The sequence below is a fragment of the Mesoplodon densirostris genome, chromosome 1 (assembly GCF_025265405.1).
Source record: "Mesoplodon densirostris isolate mMesDen1 chromosome 1, mMesDen1 primary haplotype, whole genome shotgun sequence".
Taxonomy (NCBI): Eukaryota; Metazoa; Chordata; class Mammalia; order Artiodactyla; family Ziphiidae; genus Mesoplodon; species Mesoplodon densirostris.
Genome location: NC_082661.1, coordinates 41,631,335 through 41,654,097, shown reverse-complemented (window position 1 = coordinate 41,654,097; position 22,763 = coordinate 41,631,335). Strand labels below are relative to the sequence as shown.

The window sequence follows — 22,763 nt, the reverse complement described above, 5'->3', positions numbered from 1 at the left end:
GCCACCATGAGGGAAACCAAAGGGAAGGGGATTTCATTTTGCTTCCTATGGTGCTGTTCTTTCTAGGAACTTAGGACTCTTTTCTACCTAAACAATAGGAATCATACGTGCTTATACTCTGAGTGAGAGAAGGAGGTTGGAAAGTAATGGACAGCAGCTACAGAAACAGGAGAGAGAAAAAAAATTGTTTTTTTAAATCCAGGAGAAAGTATGTGAGTAAGGAAGGTCATCTTAGGAAGAAGCAAAGTCCTCAAATGATATAACCAGTTACTGAGCCCCACAAAAAACAGGACAATGTATCAAGGCATTAACAGAGGCTTAATGCTACTGTCCCTGGTGAGTAAGTTATTATGATGCTTCACTTGTAGGCACAGACTCGTGGTCAAAGATAAACTCATGTTTGTACCATTTCCTCGAAGTATAATTAACATTTGAATTTAGTTGCAATACTTAATTTAACTAAGAAATAAGTTTGGTTATATTTTATCCATGCTGTACTTAAATACTGTTCTCAAGAAATCATGCTTTGTTTTAAGGTCAGAGTTTAAGGACTAATCAGAAAATAATAAGATGTTCATTGAATAAATGGCCTGGCAATGATGTACCATCCACCAAGAAAGAGCCTTGCCCACATCCCACGGGTCTAGACAGAGAGGAACATGAAAGGCTGTCCGTTATACTGACTTCAAGTCAAATGCAATGTGTTAAGTAATAACATATATATACACACATATACATATATGCATGTGCATATGTATATGTGTGTATACATATACATACACATATATGTATATATGTGTGTATATACATATACACACATATATAAAATATATATGGAGAGACAGAGAGAGGACCTTGCATGGTAAAGAGAAATAACAGTCCCTTTTCTTAGTAATAAGGAAAAAAATTTCATCTTCTATCTCAGCAAGAGAGTCAATGGGTAAACAGTAGTTATATTTTCATTTTCTATATACCTCTCAGGAAATCAAACAAATCAAAAATGCATCTGGGAACTGTCTGCTCGAATCCTGTATTCTCTATCTTGTCTGACAGAACGGAAATTCCTTGCAGGCACAGCTGTTCTTTTGCCACAAATTTGAATCTGAACACCATAAATCCTCAGGAAAAGTTCCAGAGAAAAGCTAATAAAACTTTCTAGTGAAAAGTTCTACTAAAGCAGGGGTCACATTTCAGTTCACATTTAAACCCCACAGTGGCAAACGCAGTGCCTACCTTCCCCAGAGCACGTGCTCCATAAATATTTACGGAATAGGTGCTGAATCAATTTTAGCTGAATAATGAATAATAGCATTCCTAAAGAGTTATCAGGCCATTGCTGACCTGAAATGAGTGAGGTAAGTTTCCTTCCTGTCAGAGATGCATACATTTTCCTGCCCTCCTCCACCTCTTCCATCCTGTCTGCAGACACTTGCTCTCAGGAGGATTTCTTGGAACCTGGCCTCCCTGTGGAAGTCCTGCAGGTGAGAATGAATGCCTGCAACAATTGCTCAATCCTGACCTTTGCAGCAGACCCCAGACCACTAAACCGGCAGAGAAACTTCTTCTTGATTCTCCATGCAGGTATCAGCTTCTCTTTCCCCGACCCCTCACAGGCCACGGGCTAACACGCACAGTTCCATTTTCAGAGCTAACAAAAGACTGAGCTCCAAAGGAATCGGTCATTGGAACTTCTCTATTTCCCTGCAGGCACTGGCTTTGTTCCCCAGAGCCAGGAGGGAATTGGCAAACACCTGCAGGTGAGTGAGAGGACATCTCTCACTGTACCACTGTGCCAGAAAGTGTGTGCAGCTATTTCAAGGTGAATGTCAGATGGAAGTGATGAAGATGATAAATGGAAGAATTATTACTATTCATTACTGTATCATTAAACTGCCAGGAAGAGAATTAGCAATATTTTTATATGACGGATAGAAGAGTTTGGTATTTTAAAATATACGCTCTATTCATCTACAAGAAAATCATACATTATATATGCATGAGCTTTCTGAAGATCGTGAATGAGTGGCCAAATATTTCTTTACTGTTGGATTCCAGCCTATTTTTCTATCTGTAAATCAATATTTAAAATTTCTATGAAAATTACCCATTTTTGGCACTAGCATTTTGTTTTTGCAGAGACAGAGGGAGTGACCTAGAGAAACGTTGTAGGAAAACTCTCTCCAGTGGGAGGTGCATTGTCAGGGACCTCTCTGTGCTAGCAGGTAAAGGAGGTGAACTCCTGACACTGCAACACTCTGTAGAGTCCCTCGCACGCCAGCTGATTGCTGGGCGCCCACATAGAGTTGTTAAAGAGTTTCACTATCACCCTGGATCCACTCCCTTTCCCATACTGTATTGAATCATGGATGGACATCAGAAGAGAGCTCTCTCTCCCAGGAAGCTGGAATTGGTACCCAGAAAACAAATCATTCTCTCTGGGAAAATCTGTAGCAAGTAAATCAAAAGACTGTAGAAGAGCCCCTTAAATGGCAGTGGACTTGGGAGAGAAATCAGAGCAATCTGGTTCTTCAAGCAGAGTTGGTTGTGGGGGAGGAAGAAATATGGGAATAGAGCATCCTGAATGCATTACAATTGCCCATTCTTTGTTTTCCTGAAGATGACGGCATTACTGCATGTTATGGACTACACTGTGCCCCACCACCATCACCACCACATACACAAGTTCATATGTTGAATTTGCTGGTGAAGCCCTAACCTCCAATGTGACCTCTTTATTACTTTAAAGAGGCAATTAAAATTAAATGAAATATAAGGGTGGGGCCCTAATCCAGTATGGCTGCTGTCTTTATAAGAAGTGGAAGAAACACCAGGGATTTACACTCACAAAGGAAAGGCCATGTGAGGATACAGCTAGAAAGTGGCCATCTGCAAGTCAAGGAGAGAGGTCTCTGGAGAAAGCAAACATGCCAGTATCTTGATCTCAGACTTCTAGCCTCCAGAAATGTGAGAAAATAAAATTTGATTGTTGAAGCCACCCAATCTATGGTATTTTGTTATGACAGCCCAAGCAGACAAATACATTGCTTGTGGGTTCTGAGAGGTAACAGCGTAGCATTAAAATACCATCCCCTGCTTTTGCTTATCAAGGTTGGAGTTGGTTTCTGTACTTGTACCAAGAAGCGCTAGTTACCACATTCCTATAAACATCGTAGTTTACATGTTTATCTCATGTGTGACTCTGGGGAATCTAATTGTTTGATGGCAAATTTGAACTGACACTCTGAAGTAATGTTTTTCAAGGATCGTTCAAATTGATAAAAAATCCAAAATACATTCTGTCACTCTGGGTTTTGTTGTTCTTTTTAACAATCTGAGCCCCCAATCAAATATTTCAGAAAGACCTCTTTCCTGTAACTTGGTATAAATATAGGCTCGTTCTACAGGCCCGTCGAGCCTCAGAAGAGAGGTAGCAGCCTAACTTCTGAAGTGAATGGCAGTTCTGACATTTCTCTGAAGTTGGGTATTGGATTGTTCTGGTTACAGAAGAAAAGATTCACAAGTTGATAATCTTAAACAGTATGTCTTTTTCAGGGCTCTTACATTTCCACAGTTTATGAGGACACTTCCTTCCTCTGTGTTCTTTCCGATGACAGCCTGAAGCAGGAATAGGGAGCTGTGCTTCTTGCCCAATTAGTTCTGCTTTTCCACGTTTGAATAAATGGCCTCTGTCTGCCAGTGAATGGTCGAAAGTAGTAGTCTTAATGACATGCTGGACACAACTGTAAGCTCAAATAGGTATCCCATGTGCCAGACCAACACAGTGTTCTATAAGCCTGGATCCTCCACGGTAAAAGTTCAGGTAGGCTCTTTTAATAATAATGAATAAGTGGAATTCCAGCCAACTAAATATTTGAAGAGCGCATTTCCTGATTTAGTATAAGAACTCAGTGAGCACCAAAAATGATCAGGAAAATTCTCATTGCACTGTCCTATGGAATTCAGCCTAAAAATTATCCATATTCAACTACAAATCTACCATAAGCCAAAATGGCAATGTTATCCAAGGTTGTCTCTGTACAATTTTTTAAAAAATATCGTCTGACAACAGAGCATTAGTTCACCCAATACAACCCCTTCAAAGATAAAAATGAAGATATAAATTTTACCTGGATAAAAAAATGAAGATATACATTTAAAAATAAATAGCATTAGACTAAAATTTGAGTCTCTTTCCACTTAGGATGCTGCTTCTACCACAACAATTAATTTTACACAACAAAGGTAGGTTAACAATTACCATAAAAAATAAATAATGATCAAAAACAAATACATAATTTATTCCATGCAAGAATCCAATACAGGTGATGTTATTGCCATTTAATTGATGCAGAAATGGAAGCACAGTGAGCTTATGTAATTTGTCCAAGGCTACACAGTGACTTGTTGAATTAGACAGCTGACTCAAAGCTCTGATTAAAGTATGTATTCTTAACCCCTTCACCCTACTGCCTCTCAGAAGTGCTGAGCACAGTTTGGAAGGGAAACTCTGAAGATCTAGATCCCATTACAAGCTAGGCCAGTAACCAGGCATCTGATGCTGGCTGAGTCCCTTGTCTTCCCTGAGCTTTATTTTCTTCACTTATTAAAAAAAAAAAAAAAAAAAAAAGAATGTGGTTGGACTACACAGGCCCACCCAGGGAGAATGTTTGGCTCTGTCCAGTAAAAGTGATTCATCTCAAGTATAAGTAAATGAAATTTACTATTTGTTCATATTAAATACATTTTAAAATTTGGGAAAAATGTCATGGACCAATATTATTTTAGGTTTGAGAAATTTGGGCTCTTTCATTTTTATGGAAAATACATCATTACCTATCTAACTAGATGTATTTTAAAATCCTTATGTGATGTTTAACTATAGCCATGCAAATTGAAAAAGGAAACATTTTCTCAATTGCTTCAGTTTTTATACATTATAGTCCATCTGTTGCCACAGCACTGATTGTGATATCAAAATTGCAATTAGTTACACTCAGAGACAATCAGAAAAAAGGCCAAGGGAGACAGTGTCCAGGTCTCAATAACTTGTGATTACTGTGAAATGGGAAGTTTAAAATCAAGAGACCTGGTTTCAGGCTACAGTTTTGCCACTTATTAGCTATGTGTCCTTGGGAAACTTATTTAATGGAATAATAATTTAAGAGCTGAGTCAAATGATGTGTGGGCAAATCCTGGCTCTGCCAGTTAACAGGGGCACACTGGTTAACTTCTCTGTGCCTCTGTTTCTTTAGCTATAAATTCAGACACTATGACTGTCTATCTCAGAGGGGTTGTTGGAAGGATTAAATAAAATGTTGTATTTTATAAAACATTTATCAAAGGACCTCCTTCTTATTAAGGGCTCAGAGTTAGGTATTATGACTAGTATCTGTATTTCGGGTGCGTCCATTGCTAAGTAAAGTTCTAAGTAACAGTTAAGTTTCTACATCTTTAAAATAAGGATGCAGTAGTATGTACCTCACATGATTGTTGTCAAGATCAGATGTGGGAAGCCAAAGAAAATTATTTTGTAAACTGAAAGCATTAAATTACCATTTGGTTGACATAAGTAAATTGTTATTATAAGATGACCTTGTAATTATTTTAAAAATATTTACTGAGTGCTCAGAATATAAGACACTGGACTAAGCACTATGAAGAATATAAAACAGATGTGCGTTCTATGCTTAAGTGATAACACAAGAATATCAGTACCTCTAATGACAGAAGATAATGGGTGTCAAATCCATACTCTAGTCCAAGTATTAAAAAGGACAGTCCAAGTATTAAAAAGGATAGTTCAAGTGCAAAAGATATCCTGGAGAAGGATTGGATAAGATTGGTAGTCTTAAATCTCTGCCATTATTATTCTATGTTTCTATTTCAGAAAGATGAAAGAAAGTCTAGTGACTCTTAAATCAAGTTTATATTTCTGAATGTGATCTTCAAAACCTTTTATAATCTGATCCAAAAGACAATCTTCTATCGCACTACTCACTAACTCTCTATTGGTTTCCTCTGAGGGCATCCAAAACACCAGGTTCCAATTTCATGTCTTGACTATTCCAAGCTCCTGGATTGTTCTCTGGATCTTCTGTTCGTACATACTAGATTATAACCCATCCCTTAAATCCCAGCTCCATCAGGGAGTCTTCCCTGATGAGCTAGATCTTATCACTCTTTTCCATCTCTACACACTTTATTTACATATCTATTTTATCAAATAATAACCTGGAGGAATTATCACTGACCTAAAATAAAATGACACGGGTCCTGACAGCAGGTCTCCATTCTGATTTGGGGCATGCTATTTAAGGCCACAGGTTTCTTCTTATGTAAAATGAACTCTAATCTATTCAACATATAATAAGCACCCACCTGTGCTAATTAAGCTCTATCCTAGGGGCTGAGGATACAGTGGCAAAGAAGACAAAGTAACTATCTGTCTATCTATGATTGTCTCCCTTTTAGCTCAGTGGTCCTCAAACATCAGCCTGCATCACAAAATCACCTGGGGAACTTGTTAAAACTATACGTATACACACACACACACACACACACACACACACACACACACACACACACACACACAAGTCCCTGATGCAGTAGGTTTGCAGTAGGGTCCCAAATTTTGCATTTCTAAGCTGATGCTCATGCTACCGGCCCAGGGACCATACCTAGTCTATTCTAGTGGAATGTCTATCTTTTTCACTGCTATATTGCCAGTACTTAGAATAAATATTTATGTAATAAAAGAATAAATATAAGACACTGTTAATTGACAAGGGGGAGTCATACTTTTTCCTTTAAAGATGTTATAGAAGGAAAAGTACAATTCTACGAAAAGGTAGAAGGCTTTATATTATCAGAAATGTTAAGATAAGGAATGGTTTATATCCAAAGGAAAATGAACTTACTTCCAACCTAGAGAAAGGAGGAGGAAGATTAGGGACAACTTTGTGGAGAAGTATATTTGATCTATTCCTTGAAGGACCCATACATTTATTTAAAAAATGCCTATCATAGCTAAAAATATTTTTAGTAATTATCTTTGGAATTTGTCTAATTAATCTATGGTGAATCCTTTTTAAATCCCTCAAAGTCAACAGAATCTTTATATTCTGATGTAAGATTTGATATTTGGAAAAAGCTAAACATCATATTTTTTGCCAAGTCTTGTCAGAAAGTCAGGTGATTTACCTGCATAACTCTGTTCTTGGTTGAAAACAAGGTATACATTTGAGTTAAGGCACCAATTTTCTAGTATGACTTACAAATGGAGCCATGAAACAATTTCAGGGCAGTAGTTTAAAAATGATTTTGGGGGCCTCCCTGGTGGCGCAGTGGTTAAGAGTCCGCCTGCCGATGCAGGGGATACGGGTTCGTGCCCCGGTCTGGGAGGATCCCATATGCCGCGGAGCGGCTGGGCCCGTGAGCCATGGCCGCTGGGCCTGCGCATCCGGAGCCTGTGCTCCGCAACGGGAGAGGCCACAACAGTGAGAGGCCCGCATACCGCAAAAAGAAAAAAAAAAAATGATTTTGAACACTGGAAGCTTTGATGGATTAAGTTTATAGTTTCTGAAGGTGATTAGTTTGAAGAATGGCCCCCATTTGGCCGTATGCCCTTATATATTTGTTTAAAAATCACTCTTAGTATAGTTGGTATTTTGATGTAGTAAAAAAACCGATGTCTGAACATGAAAGATGCCATGTACATTTTTCTTCAGATTGCATACCATGCTATAAATATCTAAAGTTTAAACATTATGGAAACAAAGAAAGCAAGGTAAAATGGAAGTTCTTCCAAGGCAGATCTGTAAAAAGTATGTGTTGGTACCAGGACATATACAGGTTCCTAAGAACTCTTGGTAATTCTGGGCCACACAGTTTAATAATAAATATTAGTTTATGTGTCCTGCTCATTGAGCTATGTGCTGGGTCACACTGGACCTCTATGAAGGGGGGCTATATCAAAACATTCTTCTAGTTTGGAATACGGGAACTAAAGAGAACATACAAGGCCTCTGACAAAAAGCACACTCTTAACAGTCATGGCTTTTCCCTTCTTGTTTGTCCCCAGAATTCCTCAGCTACTCTGTTCACCCATCCTTTGAGCCCAGGGTTTCTTCCGGGTAGGGTCAGCATGTCCTAGCTCTACTAGGTCAGCATTAAAAGAGTAATAGATTTTTTTAAGAGCTCCCATATCTTATACCTTTTAACAGAGTGTACTAAGCTTAGTTTGGACTGATACAAATGAAAAAAACCCAACACTTCAAGTCTCTTTATTTAGACCAGTGATTCTTAAAGTGGGGTCCCCAGAGCAGCAGCAGCATCATCACCTGAGAATTTGTTAGAAATGTAAATTCTCTAGCCCCACCCCAGAAATACTGAAGCAGAACTGGGGAGGGGAGGTGGTGATGCCCAGCTACCTGACTTAAGTAGCCATGGGTCTAGGTGGTTCTGACGTATGCCAAAGTGTGAAGACCACTGGTTTAGATTTTATCAGCAGCAGCAGTAAAGAAACTCTCGCTATCGGATAAGCTGCATGGACTTTTATGAACTTTACAACTTATTCTAATAGCCTATTATCAGCCACTTGATAACTACATTTAACATACATACAATTACACATGTAATCGACATCTAAGTTGTCCTCGACAGAATGCATGTTAAAAAGTCATGGCTTGGGGCTGCCTTGGTGGCACAGTGGTTAAGAATCCACCTGCTAATGCAGGGGACATGGGTTTGATCCCACATGCCATGGAGCAACTAAGCCACTGTGCCACAACCACTGAGCCTGCGCTCTAGAGCCCATGAGCCACAACTACTGAGCCTGTGTGCCACAACTACTGAAGCCCACGTGCCTAGAGCCCATGCTCCACAACAAGAGAAGCCACCACAATGAGAAGCCTGTGCACCGCAACGAAGAGTAGCCCCTGCTTGCCACAACTAGAGAAAGCCTGCAGGCAGCAATGAAAACCCAATGCAGCCAAAAAAAAAAAAAAAAAAAGTCATGGCTTTCTTAGTAAAGAGATGGTATGAAAAGGAGACAAATGAACCTAAGGAACTTGTTTTTAGTTTTCTGAAATGATGCCATCCTCAACTCCCCTCCACCCCTGCCCCACCTCAAATAAAAGAATCAGGGGGCAAAAATTACTATCAAGTAATACACTTTACCATTTGCAGATATAGGTTATCATATATCTTGAATGAATAGCTATGTCTAAGCCTGTTTTAAAGAACTATTAAAACACTTGAAGGTAAATGGATGCTTTGTCTGATTTGTAGCTAAACCCTCACACTCATTTCAGATCTATTCATTGAACTATGATACCCAAGATTCATAACACAATTTTTTGATGAAACATAAAGATTCATAATCTCCTCAAAAGGCATACGTAGAATAAAATGATTCTCTGCTTAAGAGTTAAGACTTAGGCTCTGCAGCAGTACAGTCCATAGACATGTAATGAAATCTATATATATAATTTTAATTTTTCTAAGTAACCACATAAAAAAAGTAAAATAAAATGAGTGATATTAATGTTAAATATATATTTTGTTTAATCCAATGTACTAAACATATCACTTTAACATGAAAATATAAAAAATTAGTGAGATATTTTTACATTTTTATACTTAGTCCTCAAAATCTTGCATGTATTTTACAACTATAGTACATCTCAGTTAGAATGCTAAATTTTAACTGAAAATACTTTTTATTTAGATTTAATAAATTTTATCATTGCAAAAGTAGATTCCATACTCAAGTTGTTCCAAATATACTAAAAAGTTTTCCAAAAGCCTAAGTGAATATCAGTTTTTATATTAAAATTAATAAAAGTAATGAAATTAAAAGTTCAGTTTCTCAATCACACTAGCCACCTTTCAAGTCCTCGACAGGCTACAAGTTGCTAGTAGCTACAATATGGGGCAGAGACGCTCTGGAACTGTGAGGGACCAACCTGGGTAAGAATTCAGGCTTTGCCGGTTACCGGCTGCTTAGCAAATTACCTAGCCCTCTCCAAGCTTCAGTTCTATCGCCTGCTAAATAGGGGAAAGACCCACATTCCACATGTTTCAACTTCTGCCAGCAAAAATAGCAGCAGAATAGAAACTACAGTTTGTTTTCTCCTTCATAATAGAGGTGGTGAAATCTTTTCATCAATTTATAATAATCAGAACCAATCTAAATATCTACAGTATAAGAATGGTTAAATACTTTTAACTCATCCGCTGTAGCCCTAAAATTCAATTAACTGTTATTAATATCGGTTAGTATAATTAAGAGAAAGGTATCATTATGAATAGCTCGACTGCTGAGTGCGTGCACAAAGATAAACTTATAAGGACCAGACACCTATCGACAGCGGCTGCCTGAAGCAACAGGATGGGGGCGGGGATGGAGCTAGCACACGCCTTCAGTTTGTATTTCTGTGCAGTTATTGTCCAAAAATGCTTTTCTAAAAAGGAGCTATTACTTTTGTATTTTAATGAGAATAATCCCAAATCTGCTTTGGAACGACTACACTTTCCCCTCACTGTCTGCACTGTGATTTTAAATATAGCATAAATGTACTCTAATAAGGAGAAACTGCTATACGGAAATACTTTTTTCAGAACGCAGAACACGCCCCCTTCATCTTTCAGTTAGCGGTTTCCCGCCAGGCAAAACCGCCCTTGACGTCATGGGAGGCGGCCTCTCCTAGTTACCATGGTGAAGTCTACGCGGCCATCTTTACTGTGGTCAACCCGCACCAAGCTTTTTCCTAGCGCGGGTGGTGGCGCGCCGTGGAAATGTCTGCAGAATAAGAGATGAGAAACGAATCAAAGCCTCAGTGAAGGACCAGGGGCAGAACGCCTTAATTTAGTTAGTGGAACGTAGAGGTGCAGATGCCGCGGATTAACGGAACGATTCAAGCAGAATAGTGTAGTTTCTGCCCGGATTTTGAAAGCCGCTTCCGTTGCGCGGCGGAAGTGTGAGTCGCAAGAGGACGACTCTGAGAAGAATTCGCTCTCCGCTCTCCGCTCTCCGCTGTGTGTGCACAACCGGAGTCATGTCGAGTTTGACGGTGAGAGACCCGGCAATGGATCGATCACTGCGTTCCGTGTTCGTGGGGAACATTCCGTATGAGGCAACTGAGGAGCAGTTGAAGGACATTTTCTCCGAGGTTGGTTCCGTTGTGAGTTTCCGGCTGGTATACGATAGAGAGACGGGAAAACCTAAGGGTTATGGCTTCTGCGAGTACCAAGACCAGGAGACGGCGCTTAGTGCCATGCGGAACCTTAACGGGCGGGAGTTCAGCGGGAGAGCGCTTCGGGTGGACAATGCTGCCAGTGAAAAGAACAAGGAGGAGTTAAAGAGCCTAGGGCCTGCAGCGCCCATCATTGACTCACCCTATGGGGACCCCATCGATCCAGAAGATGCCCCTGAGTCAATTACCAGAGCAGTCGCTAGTCTCCCCCCGGAGCAGATGTTTGAGCTGATGAAGCAGATGAAGCTCTGTGTCCAAAACAGTCACCAGGAAGCTCGAAATATGTTACTTCAAAACCCACAGCTGGCTTATGCACTGTTGCAGGCGCAAGTAGTGATGAGAATCATGGACCCGGAGATTGCTCTGAAAATTCTGCATCGCAAAATACATGTCACACCACTCATCCCAGGCAAATCTCAATCCGTTTCTGCCCCTGGCCCTGGCCTTTGCCCAGGACCTAATGTTCTGCTGAACCAGCAGAATCCTCCAGCCCCTCAGCCTCAGCATTTGGCCAGAAGACCTGTGAAAGACATACCTCCTCTGATGCAGACCCCGATCCAGGGTGGAATTCCAGCCCCGGGCCCAATTCCAGCTGCAGTTGCTGGCCCTGGCCCTGGCCCTGGTCCCTTAACTCCTGGTGGAGCAATGCAGCCCCAAGTTGGAATGCCAGGGGTTGGTCCGGTGCCCTTAGAGCGGGGACAGGTGCAGATATCAGATCCTAGAGCACCTATGTCTCGTGGACCCATGACTGCTGGTGGCTTACCTCCTCGAGGACTTTTAGGGGATGCTCCAAATGACCCACGTGGAGGAACTTTGCTTTCAGTTACTGGAGAAGTAGAGCCCAGAGGCTATCTTGGCCCACCACATCAGGGTCCTCCAATGCACCATGCGTCTGGTCATGACAGCCGGGGCCCTTCCTCACATGACATGAGGGGAGGGCCATTAGCAGATCCCAGACTGCTCATTGGAGAACCCAGAGGACCCATGATAGATCAAAGGGGTCTACCTATGGATGGTAGAGGTAGCAGAGATTCTCGAGGGATGGAGACTCGAGCCATGGAAACTGAGGTCTTAGAGACACGAGTAATGGAGAGAAGAGGAATGGAAACCTGTGCGATGGAAGCCAGAGGGATGGAAGCAAGAGGCATGGATGCAAGAGGAATGGAGATGAGGGGCCCTGGCCCCAGTTCAAGAGGCCCTATGACTGGGGGAATTCAGGGTGCTGGTCCTATTAATATGGGGGCAGGTGGTCCTCAGGGACCCAGACAGGTCCCAAGCATTTCAGGGGTGGGAAATCCTGGAGCTGGCATGCAGGGGGCAGGTATGCAAGGAGCTGGCATGCAGGGGGCAGGTATGCAAGGAGCAGGCATGCAGGGGGCAGGTATGCAAGGAGCAGGTATGCAAGGAGCAGGCATGCAGGGGGCAGGTATGCAAGGAGCAGGCATGCAGGCGGCAGGTATGCAAGGAGCAGGCATGCAGGGGGCAGGTATGCAAGGAGCAGGCATGCAGGGGGCAGGTATGCAAGGAGCAGGCATGCAGGGGGCAGGTATGCAAGGAGCAGGCATGCAGGGGGCAGGTATGCAAGGAGCAGGCATGCAGGGGGCGAGTATCCAAGGGACAGGCATGCAGGGAGCAGGCATGCAGGGAGCAAGCATTCAAGGGGCAGCCATGCAAGGGACAGGCATGCAAGGGGCAAGCAAGCAAGGTGGAGGCCAGCCTAGCAGTTTTAGTCCTGGGCAGAGCCAGGTAACCCCACAGGATCAAGAAAAGGCAGCTTTGATCATGCAGGTTCTTCAACTGACTGCAGATCAGATTGCCATGCTGCCTCCTGAGCAAAGGCAGAGTATCCTGATTTTAAAGGAACAAATCCAGAAATCTACTGGAGCTTCTTGAAAGGTTTTAGAAAATACTTGGCAGTAGTCCCACAAAGGTTTTCTGTAGCATAGAGAATGGGTGGGTGCAGAAAGCTGACTTCGTATCCCCACAGTTGAATGATTAGGAGTTCCCTCCTCTCAGAACCTAATTTCATTTCTTGTAGTCTTAGTTTTTATCTTTAATTGTGGGGTAGGGGGAGGGGGGAAGTGGGTCTATTCACTTTAATTCACTGTAAGTAATACAAAAATAGCTCTGAACATGATTATATTATACCAAATAAGATTACAAAGGATTGCAGCATTGTTAAAAGGGTCTACAAGGTGTTAAGTACATTTTTAAAATACTGAGCAAAACAATGTGAAAACACCTAAAGACTAAAAGATGACCTGTTAAAATGGTAATGTACTAAGATAGTTTAACATGTTTGGTTGTATGAGAAAAAGACGTTTACCTCAAAATTACAAGATAATAGTTTTTGGTAAGCCATTTAAAACACAGAATCCTATTTCGGGCAACAGAATGCTGAATTAGGTTAAGTATTGTACTGTTTTGGAATTACTTCAGAATGTTAGAGCTAAACAGATAATTCTCAACTTGTGGTATTGGAATTGTTTTTTTTTTTCCTGAAGCTATGCTACCTGAAAAATCAAGGAATGCATCTGATGTGGTATTTCATTTATCCCATCTTTCAAGCAATATTTTAGCCTGGCCTTGAGCATGACAATTTTGCTGGGACAGTTCTAGGTCAACGAGGTTACTTAAATCTGCTCTGATGAGACTCTCTCAGTACCTTCCTATTTCTCAATAGTCTTTAAGCCCTAAATCTGAATAATTCTCTCACATCCTTCCCCAAAATCTGTGTAGGGACCAGTTGATCTGCATGAATTATATATAGCATTGGACTTTTCATAAATAATGGAAGGTTTCAAGTAGTAAAGCTCTCAGTTTTTTGGTAACTAGCTTCCATTACACAGATCTGTCTGGTCAACCAGAATCAGGAGTTAAAAATCTTAGTCTCAGCAACATTTAAACTGCCTTTTAATTTTCTTATTTACAAATCTGCTTATCTGTCACCATCTTAGCAGAATAATTGAAGCCCAGGTAGGTAAAGATATTCTTGTAGCCTGAAATCTGCTAAATTGGTTATTATTACTTTAATAAAGCCATTTAATCCTAATATACATGCCCATGAGACATACTTAAAAATCAGTAGGAAGGTGGGGCTTACCACAGTAACTTTAGAGCTACTACTTAATTTGTCTTTAAGCCTTGAGGATGTGGAGACAAACATTTGTGTGACAGAACAAGTAGTAATAACAGAAGTATAAACACCTAAATAACCAGGTGATCTTACTCAGGAGAAGAAAAGCCAATACCTAATTACAGAGGAAAAAATGACTTAATACAAGGAGAGAGCGGAGGCTTAGAAATTGAATTATTTTCCTGTTGCAAGGTTTTTACATCTTAAATGGATAATTCACTCTTTTCATAAAGTTTACCTCCCTATGATGTTTCCTGCTACCTATTTTACTCCTGTTTTATTGTTCATACTGTTAACTTCCCCATGTTTTCTATATGCTTCCCTTTATTGGAGAGGATAACTCTCCTTTACATGTGTAGTAGTTCTGGTTAATACTAATTCAGAGTTGGCTTGATTACTTTGAAACTGTAGTTGCTTTATCTCAAAGCTTTCACTGAAAGGCTCTAACTGAAAACTATTAAATGTTACGCTCTTTGTTGTAGTAAAAGCTCTGCATTGTTTAATGCAGACTAAATAAAAAGAATGTACAATGAAGGCTGAGTTTAGTATCTGATGTTTATTTATTTATTTATTTTTGCGGTACGCGGGCCTCTCACTGTTGTGGCCTCTCCCATTGCGGAGCACAGGCTCCAGACGCACAGGCTCAGCAGCCATGGCTCACGGGCCCAGCCGCTCCCTGGCATGTGGGATCTTCCCGGACTAGGGCACGAACCCGTGTCCCGTGCATCGGCAGGCGGACTCTCAACCAGTGTGCCACCAGGGAAGCCCCATGATGTTTAATTTTAATAAATGTGTTATTCAAAAGTTATCTATTGAGAGTTCCATGGGGCCTGAATACTTTTTCTTTCAAATGAAAAAGGCAAATCTAAAGAAATTACAGGACTGAATGGAAATACCTTTTCAAAGATTCATTATCTATGAAGTTCCACAATTGAAATACCTATATATTATATATGCCAATCATGTTTTTCTATAGTAGGTATCAGTAGCAACATCTTGGATACTCAGCTGTTAGGCTTCCTTTTGTTTGTATTCCCCACTGAGAACACCTCTGTATCCCAGGAACACCTTATAGGTACTGTATCTTCATTACTGACAGCACTTGTTATATTGCAATGCACTATTTTACTTTTACTCTCTACCCCCCCACTCCCACTTTTAATAGACTGAATATGGACTGTCCTACTCATTTCTATATTCGCCATAGCAAAAATTGCAGGTGAGAAGGAAGGACAAAACATTTTATCAGAGTTTTAGTGGAAAAAAAAATCCCATTAAGAGCACATAAATTTCCCTACAAAGGATTTAAATTCCACACAGAACAAATGAGCTATAACAACTATTTGCATTAGAAAATAAATTAGAAACATAATACAAGCAATCTCCTATACTCTGATAAACTGAATAAAATCGGTTCTCTCCTCATTTCCAATTCACGCATGGTCTGACTGTTCCAGTACTGATGTATACAAGCAGTGCATGTCTGCTACAATCAGAATCATGTTTTACTATATAATTGTTGGTTATAATCCTGGCATCCTGCATTTTCCCAAATATGGATAGACTAAAATGAAAGCAAATTGATTCATAATAACAATAGTTGAAGACAGTGGGGTGAAACACTGATTTGCAAATGCCTCTTTATGGCTTATTCCTCTTGGGCAGTGCATATTTTTTGGAAATAAACCATCAGCTTTAATCAGTGCCTGCTCATAGCCCTTTCCCTGTTACATTACTGATTAATATCAAAGTACATTTTAATGTTGGTGGTATCCCAAGACTAATGATTTGGGACCATTTGATAAGGTAGAAGCCAATGTGAATCTCAGGTTAAGGTAGGCTAATCCAAGTAAGATCGTGTATGACTTTTCAACTCCTCAGAATTCTAAAAGTAGAAAGCATTAAAAAAAAAAAAAAAAGAAGAAGAAGAACCTTAATATAATCACAGCTTCCAAAGCTTCTTGCTTTTCCATGCTGTGATGGGACATTAGCTAAGCACACAGAACCTGATCTCCTATGGTGTGTCAGGCCATTCTCTTAGGGCTGATTAGGTCTAAGGATAATTAGTGCAACAACCTACTGTGGCAGATAAACTGAATTATCAGTTACAGCTCACAGTCTTCTCACAAAAGAATACTCAGCCTCTCAGTGCTTTACACTGCCAGCTAATCACCAGACAGATTTCTGCTTGGAGCTTGCTTTTCTCATCAGTCTTTTGTCAAGAATGCTCTAGGGTCAAGACAATTCATTTTAAGGAAATGAATATATTCAAACTAATTAATAATTATTAATAATATTGTTAAATATTACTGATAGTGTGACTATTACATGATATTGGTATCTAAATGTTAATATATTTAATATGTATATGTATATTTCAGATCTTAACTGAACCAGATCTTTTAATATTTTCATTTGCTTCTGTCACCTTAAAACAAGTTTTACCCCCATGGTTGAAAATATCAGCTTCACAGATATTCATATTACAAATTACCTTTCTCATGAGATGTTAACGGACATGTTTCCTCTAGATATTTTTGTACCACAATATAAAGCTTATGTTAGTAAAGGACATGTAGTGTATCAAAAGTGATTTACGGGTAGCACTGTCAAAAATAATAAACCTGGTGCTTATTAAATGTTGTACATAAAAATACCAAACTATTGGGCTCCCCTGGTGGCGCAGTGGTTGAGAGTCCGCCTGCCGATGCAGGGGACACGGGTTCGTGCCCCGGTCCGGGAAGATCCCACATGCCGCGGAGCGGCTGGGCCCGTGAGCCATGGCTGCTGAGCTTGCGCGTCTGGAGCCTGTGCTCCGCAACGGGAGAGGCCACAACAGTGAGAGGCCCGCGTACCGCAAAAAAAAAAAAGAAAAAGAAAAAGAAAATGGCATTAAAACTGTATGCTGTAATCTGGGCCTTTAAACTTGGTCTTTGAACCTGATCATAATTAAGGGTACAAATTAACCAAATCAACATTTGTAAATTAAACAAATAATGTTTTTTGCCCTTAAAGGAAAGTTTACATTGGGTTTATTGACTGAACTCTAAACATTTCTAGCAAACAACAATTTAAATTCAAATCAAGGCCTTTCAAGAAGTGACATCAAAGCATCATTGTGAAGCTGTGAAGATGACCTTGGAACATATGACTCTGAATCTCTCCTTTTCACATGTGTTCAGACTACTTGTATTCTAGTAATCTGGCACTTTGTTTGCCTAGAGGGAAGACAAAATTTGCTTAACTAGAATGCTTTGTGAGTTGGAAGTGAAATGATTTATAGGATCTTTGATTGGTGGGGATTTTGTTGTCATTATTTTCAGATAAACAGGTTTTAGCAATTCCTCCCTAGTTAGTGCCTCTGCTGGGAGGTGCAAACTAGGCAAATTAGTTGAGCCTTGAACAACAATGACCTTGGTTTAAAATGGCCCAAAGCTGCCCCTCCTGAGGAATTAGAGCTGGATTATCCTGGGGGAAAAGAGGCTTTTCTGCATCTCTTGTCCATTGTCCTTTTTGCCTAGGATGAGTCATAAAGAGAAGGAAGATAGATGAGCTGGCCACTGACCCAGCCAGGGTCAGCCAAGGCAGGATTGTGAAAACTCACCTGTGATCACTGTGATGAAGTTGAGCAAATTATCAGGGCTGGAAAATGGTTTTTCAACACAAATTCACTCTTCAAAAAGAGAAGAAGGAATTGGGGGTTGGGGGGTGGAGGTTTAACATTTTTTTTCACTGAAGCCCTGCCAGAAATGCAGACCTACTTGACATGAAAGATGGTGGCTGCCGCCCCCAGCAAGCAGTGCCCTCTCCAGCTCATCTTCAGTCCCTCAGTGTGTCTTTTGGGTCTTACCTGCCATACCATTAAAGGCTTTTTTGTTTTGTCTTAATAAGAAAAGGAAGAAAAATTCACTTACATTGATATAGACCTGGAATATAATTGTTTAAAATATTTTTACTCTAATACGCATTTTTATTTACACAGTGATCAAATATTTTGAAGTGATTAAATGAGCCTGTAATAGTGGAATTTCAGGCTTCAGCCACAAGACTGCGGTAGGGGAGATATTTGTTTTTGAGGGAGGAAGGTGGTAGCAAGGGCCTTTCAAAGACTCCAGAACTAACACAGATGTTATAAGTTCCATGCCCTCTTCTGGAAGGTTGAGTCATGGTTAATACATAAAAAGCTTCTATCAAGGAGCTACCTAATGCCAGGCACTTGACATACATCATCTCCAAGCTGACTAAGATCTGGAGGCAGTAGGAAGAAATATGTTTAGAGAAGTTATCTAGTTTGCCCTCAGTCACATACCTTGTAGGAGGTTGAAACACCAGTGAATCTAAGTCTGTGCAACTCTCAAGCTCTACTCTTCCCCATCACATCATTCTGCTTTAAGAAGGAGGTAGTGAGGAGACAGAACAGCTTTCACACTAGGGACTGATGTGAAGAATGTCAGGCATCGTTTCTACTAAGTGACGAAGTTTATCACAGTCTAGAAAAAGTGATTTTTAGGCAATAGTGAAAGATTTATAAAATCAATCTTTTGTCCTTATTTTTTCTTCCTCCCAAGAATCAAGTACTAAACCTGGGCTTTGTTAGAATAGAAAGGAAAAAATGAAATACAAAATTAGAATGAAAACATATTATATGGAATTATAATAAATCATTTACAAGAAATATATAAAAAAGATTATCTTCTGGAGAGTTCTAGTCAACATCTAATTTAAACAATCCTGAGATTTATTTTTCCTGTCATCTTTTTTTAAAAAAATTAATAATATACAGTTTACATACCATAAAATTTACCCATTTAAAGCATTCGATGCCATGTTTTTTAGCATATTCATAGAGTTGTGCAACCATTATGACAACCTAAATATGGAACATATTCATCACCTCAAAAAGAAACCTTGAACTCATTAGCCTCACTTCTTACTCTCACTCATCTCTCCATTCAGCCCTAGGCAACCACTGATCTGCTTTCTATCTCCAAAAAAATAGTGCTGCTATCAACATTTATTTGCAAGTTATTGTGTGCCCATTTGTTTAATTTCCTTGGGTATATACCTAGAATTGCTCCATCATATGATAACTCCATGTTAATGCTTAGAGGGACTGTCAAACTATTTTCCAAAGTGGCTGCACTGCTTTATATCCCCACCCGCAACAAATGAGTGTTCCAGTTTCTCCACATCTTTGTCAACACTTGTTAATTTATTTTTATTATAGCCATGCGAGTGTGTGTGAAGTGGAACCTCCCTGTAGTTTTGATTTCCATCTCCTTGATGGCTAATGATGTGCTTGTTAGCTATTTGTGTATCTTCTTTGGAGAAATGCCTATTCCATGTAATCTATTTACTATAAGTAAAATGTATAAATAAAATGTTTTATGATTTCAGCATTTCTACTGTAGGTAACAGATTGTCAGATGACAATTTCTAAATCAGGAAGAAAATTAGTTCTTTCGTGATTTAAGAAGTGACCTGAAATAGGAGGAGTCAAGTTACAGTAGTAGAAGTGACAGTTTTCAGTTATGTTCCTATATCCTTTTGGAAAATGTAGGTAAGAATTATTATGGCTTATATCTCTTGGTGGGGTTTAGGACACGTGAGCCCCAAAGATGTCACCTTGGCATACTGAATGCTTTAAGCTGAAGGAGTATGAAAAAATGGCAGAAGCAGGAATGTCACTTTAACCTTCCGCCTTCTCCCCATAAAACCCTCCTGTGAGAGGTGCCTCCCTATACCCTGAGGAAAGGGGCATCCTTATCTCTGAAGACAAAGAGATGCTGAGAAGAACAAACAGGCCTTGCTAAGTTCTCCCCAGTTTGCACTTGACTCATATACTCTTCTGACCCATCATATTTCTACAGGACTGCCCACTCTTCATCAAACTATTCAGGTCTGTTTCTTTGGATCTTCATTTCCTTATGAAGAGTCCTGTGTTACATAAAACGTGTATTAAATAAATTCAGTTATGCTTTTCTCCTGTTAATCTTGGTCAGTTTAATTTTCAGACTCAGCTAGGGACCCTAAGAGGGCTGAGGAAAACTTTGTCCTCCAAGGTGAAGACATTAGTTGACTCTGAAGGGAACAGAGGGTGTTTTTCCAGGGAGCCAATGCAGTATTGTAACAGAGAGCATGGTCTCTCCCTGTGTTTAAATTCTGTCTCCAGCAATACTACCTATGTGACCCATTTCTCTTTCTCACTTTCTGTCCACTGAGCTAACTACCTCCTAGCGTGGTTGAGAGAACTGTTTAGTAGCACACTTTGCACCATGCCTACTCTTGATATGTGCTAGATATTGGTATTATCCCTTAAAAAATAAAACTGGGGACACAGAAGCCATAAGAGCAACATGAAAACATGACCCAGCTCTGTTTATTGCTCTGTATGCCCTGAAAAAAAAAAAAAAGAAAAGAAAAAAAGAGAGAGGAATAGAGCATGGGAGGAATTAGCTCGGCTATGAGGACCTCCACTTCGGGAGAAAAAAGAAAGAACTCCCAAGAAAAGTCTATTGCCAGAGAAGGAGGCATTTTAAACCAGAGTGATCTGTTCTGTGATTTGGATGAAAAGACTGTAAGAGCAGGACAGGGAAAGAAAAATATCACCTCTCTCCTTACCACATTCTTTATATTTCCTTATATAGTAAAGCCATATTTTGTACAAGAAGAAATCTAATACAACTTTACAAAGGTGAAGGCAATCTTATGTTGAGAAACCTCTAACAGCTGACTCTGTTTGACCCAAGAGGTTTCAAGCTCCTGAAATCTTGTTTTAGACAAACCAATAGAAATGGAATCACGGTTTTATCTCGTGTGAGTTTTATGGCTTATATGTTTCTATTTCCTGTAATTTTATCCAGTACAATACAGGAAAGATTTTAGAAAATGTGTTTCTCTTAATCTAAAGCAAACTTTAACAATGCAATAAAAAAAAGTTTGAGAAAATATTTGCACTATAGTGTTATATTTAGGGTACATGTATCTTAACTGTTTGTTTTGTAAAGCTCAGCCCTTTCTTCATGCTTTCAAAGATGATACACATTATGCTATAATATCATTTAAAGCTTTCAGCATAAATGCACCAAACTATTATGACTTAATCAATCCCCATTTAGTATTCTGTGCTTTATACATATCAAGTGTTCCTCAGCCTGACTTAAGAAAATGATCCTACAGAATTATAGACATGTATTGGAAAAAGCTTTTACAAAATACGGCCAGCTTAAGTAAAGAGTGTTAACGTATACAAATCCTATAAATATGCTTATTTTGCCAAAATTGGAAACTACCACAATACTGAATTACATTGAAATTCAAAGTTACAGATCTTTTTTTAGTGGCATGCGACTTGTATTTAGGAACTCATAATGAGTATCTTCTTTAATGTTCACTTGGCATTAATTTAGCAAATACATTTTGGTTTCAATAAGCAAATTTATGTCAAAGTATTCATCATGTTTTGAAGCATATTTACTTATGACTACCATATTTCTTCTCAAAATTTTACTTAAAAAAAGCAAGAGCAAAATGGGTAAATTTCCAGTTTATGAACTTGTTACAATATCATTAAATCTAATATTCTATGTCAATGCTTGCAATACGGCAGCCACTAGCTACATGTGGCTACTGAAAACTTAAATTGTGTTTAATGAGACTGAGAAAGCAAATCTGAAATTATTCAAATTTAATTAATTAATTGATTAGTTTTCACATGTGGCTAACAGCTAGCATATTGGGTAGCACAAATTTAGAGGACGTGAATTACTTTATGGCTAGATATCATTCTGGGTAATGGTTCAAAAATCACAGATAGATCACCTGACTGGGTATTTCCACCACTAATCTGCAGTGTTAACAGCATCATTAAAACTGCTAGTCAATAATTAGTGCCCATGAACTTAGATCAATAAATACACCACCTCGGGCCTCCCTGGTGGCGCAGTGGTTGAGAGTCCGCCTGCCGATGCAGGGGACACGGGTTCGTGCCCCGATCCCGGAGGATCCCACATGCCGCGGAGCGGCTGGGCCCGCGAGCCATGGCCGCGGGGCCTGTGTGTCCGGAGCCTGTGCTCCGCAACGGGAGAGGCCACAGCAGTGAGAGGCCTGCGTACAGCAAAAAAAAAATAAATAAATAAATAAATAAATACACCACCTCTTGTGCCATAGATTCTCACACAATATGTAATATTCAGAAGACAAGAAGTAAAAGTATACATAGTTCATTGTATTCACTTATTCTTTCAGTGAGTATTTATCTAATGCTCCCCACGTGTCAGGCGATGCAGAATCAACACAATAGAAAAGAACACTGATCCCACTGATCTTACATTTATTCAGCATCTATTTCATCCCAGGTACTCTGAGCATAT

The 22,763-nt window shown here is 39.7% G+C and overlaps 2 protein-coding genes across 3 annotated transcripts in view; one reads left to right on the top strand and one right to left on the bottom strand.

Moving 5' to 3' along the window:
• The window catches only part of PRKG1 (protein kinase cGMP-dependent 1), a 1,262,482-nt gene that overhangs the window by 520,093 nt on the left and 719,626 nt on the right, over positions 1-22,763 (bottom strand). The gene's annotated exons all lie outside the window — the stretch shown is intronic.
• On the top strand, positions 10,964-14,931 carry CSTF2T (cleavage stimulation factor subunit 2 tau variant). The gene has a single exon (XM_060102640.1). It carries the CDS (start codon positions 11,058-11,060, stop codon positions 13,146-13,148), a length of 2,091 nt encoding a protein of 696 aa, XP_059958623.1. The 5' UTR covers positions 10,964-11,057; the 3' UTR covers positions 13,149-14,931.

What these genes read in the sequence shown, in the direction of transcription:
- CSTF2T (XM_060102640.1), top strand. Translation starts at nt 11,058, where the DNA reads ATGTCGAGTTTGACGGTGAGAGACCCGGCAATGGATCGATCACTGCGT.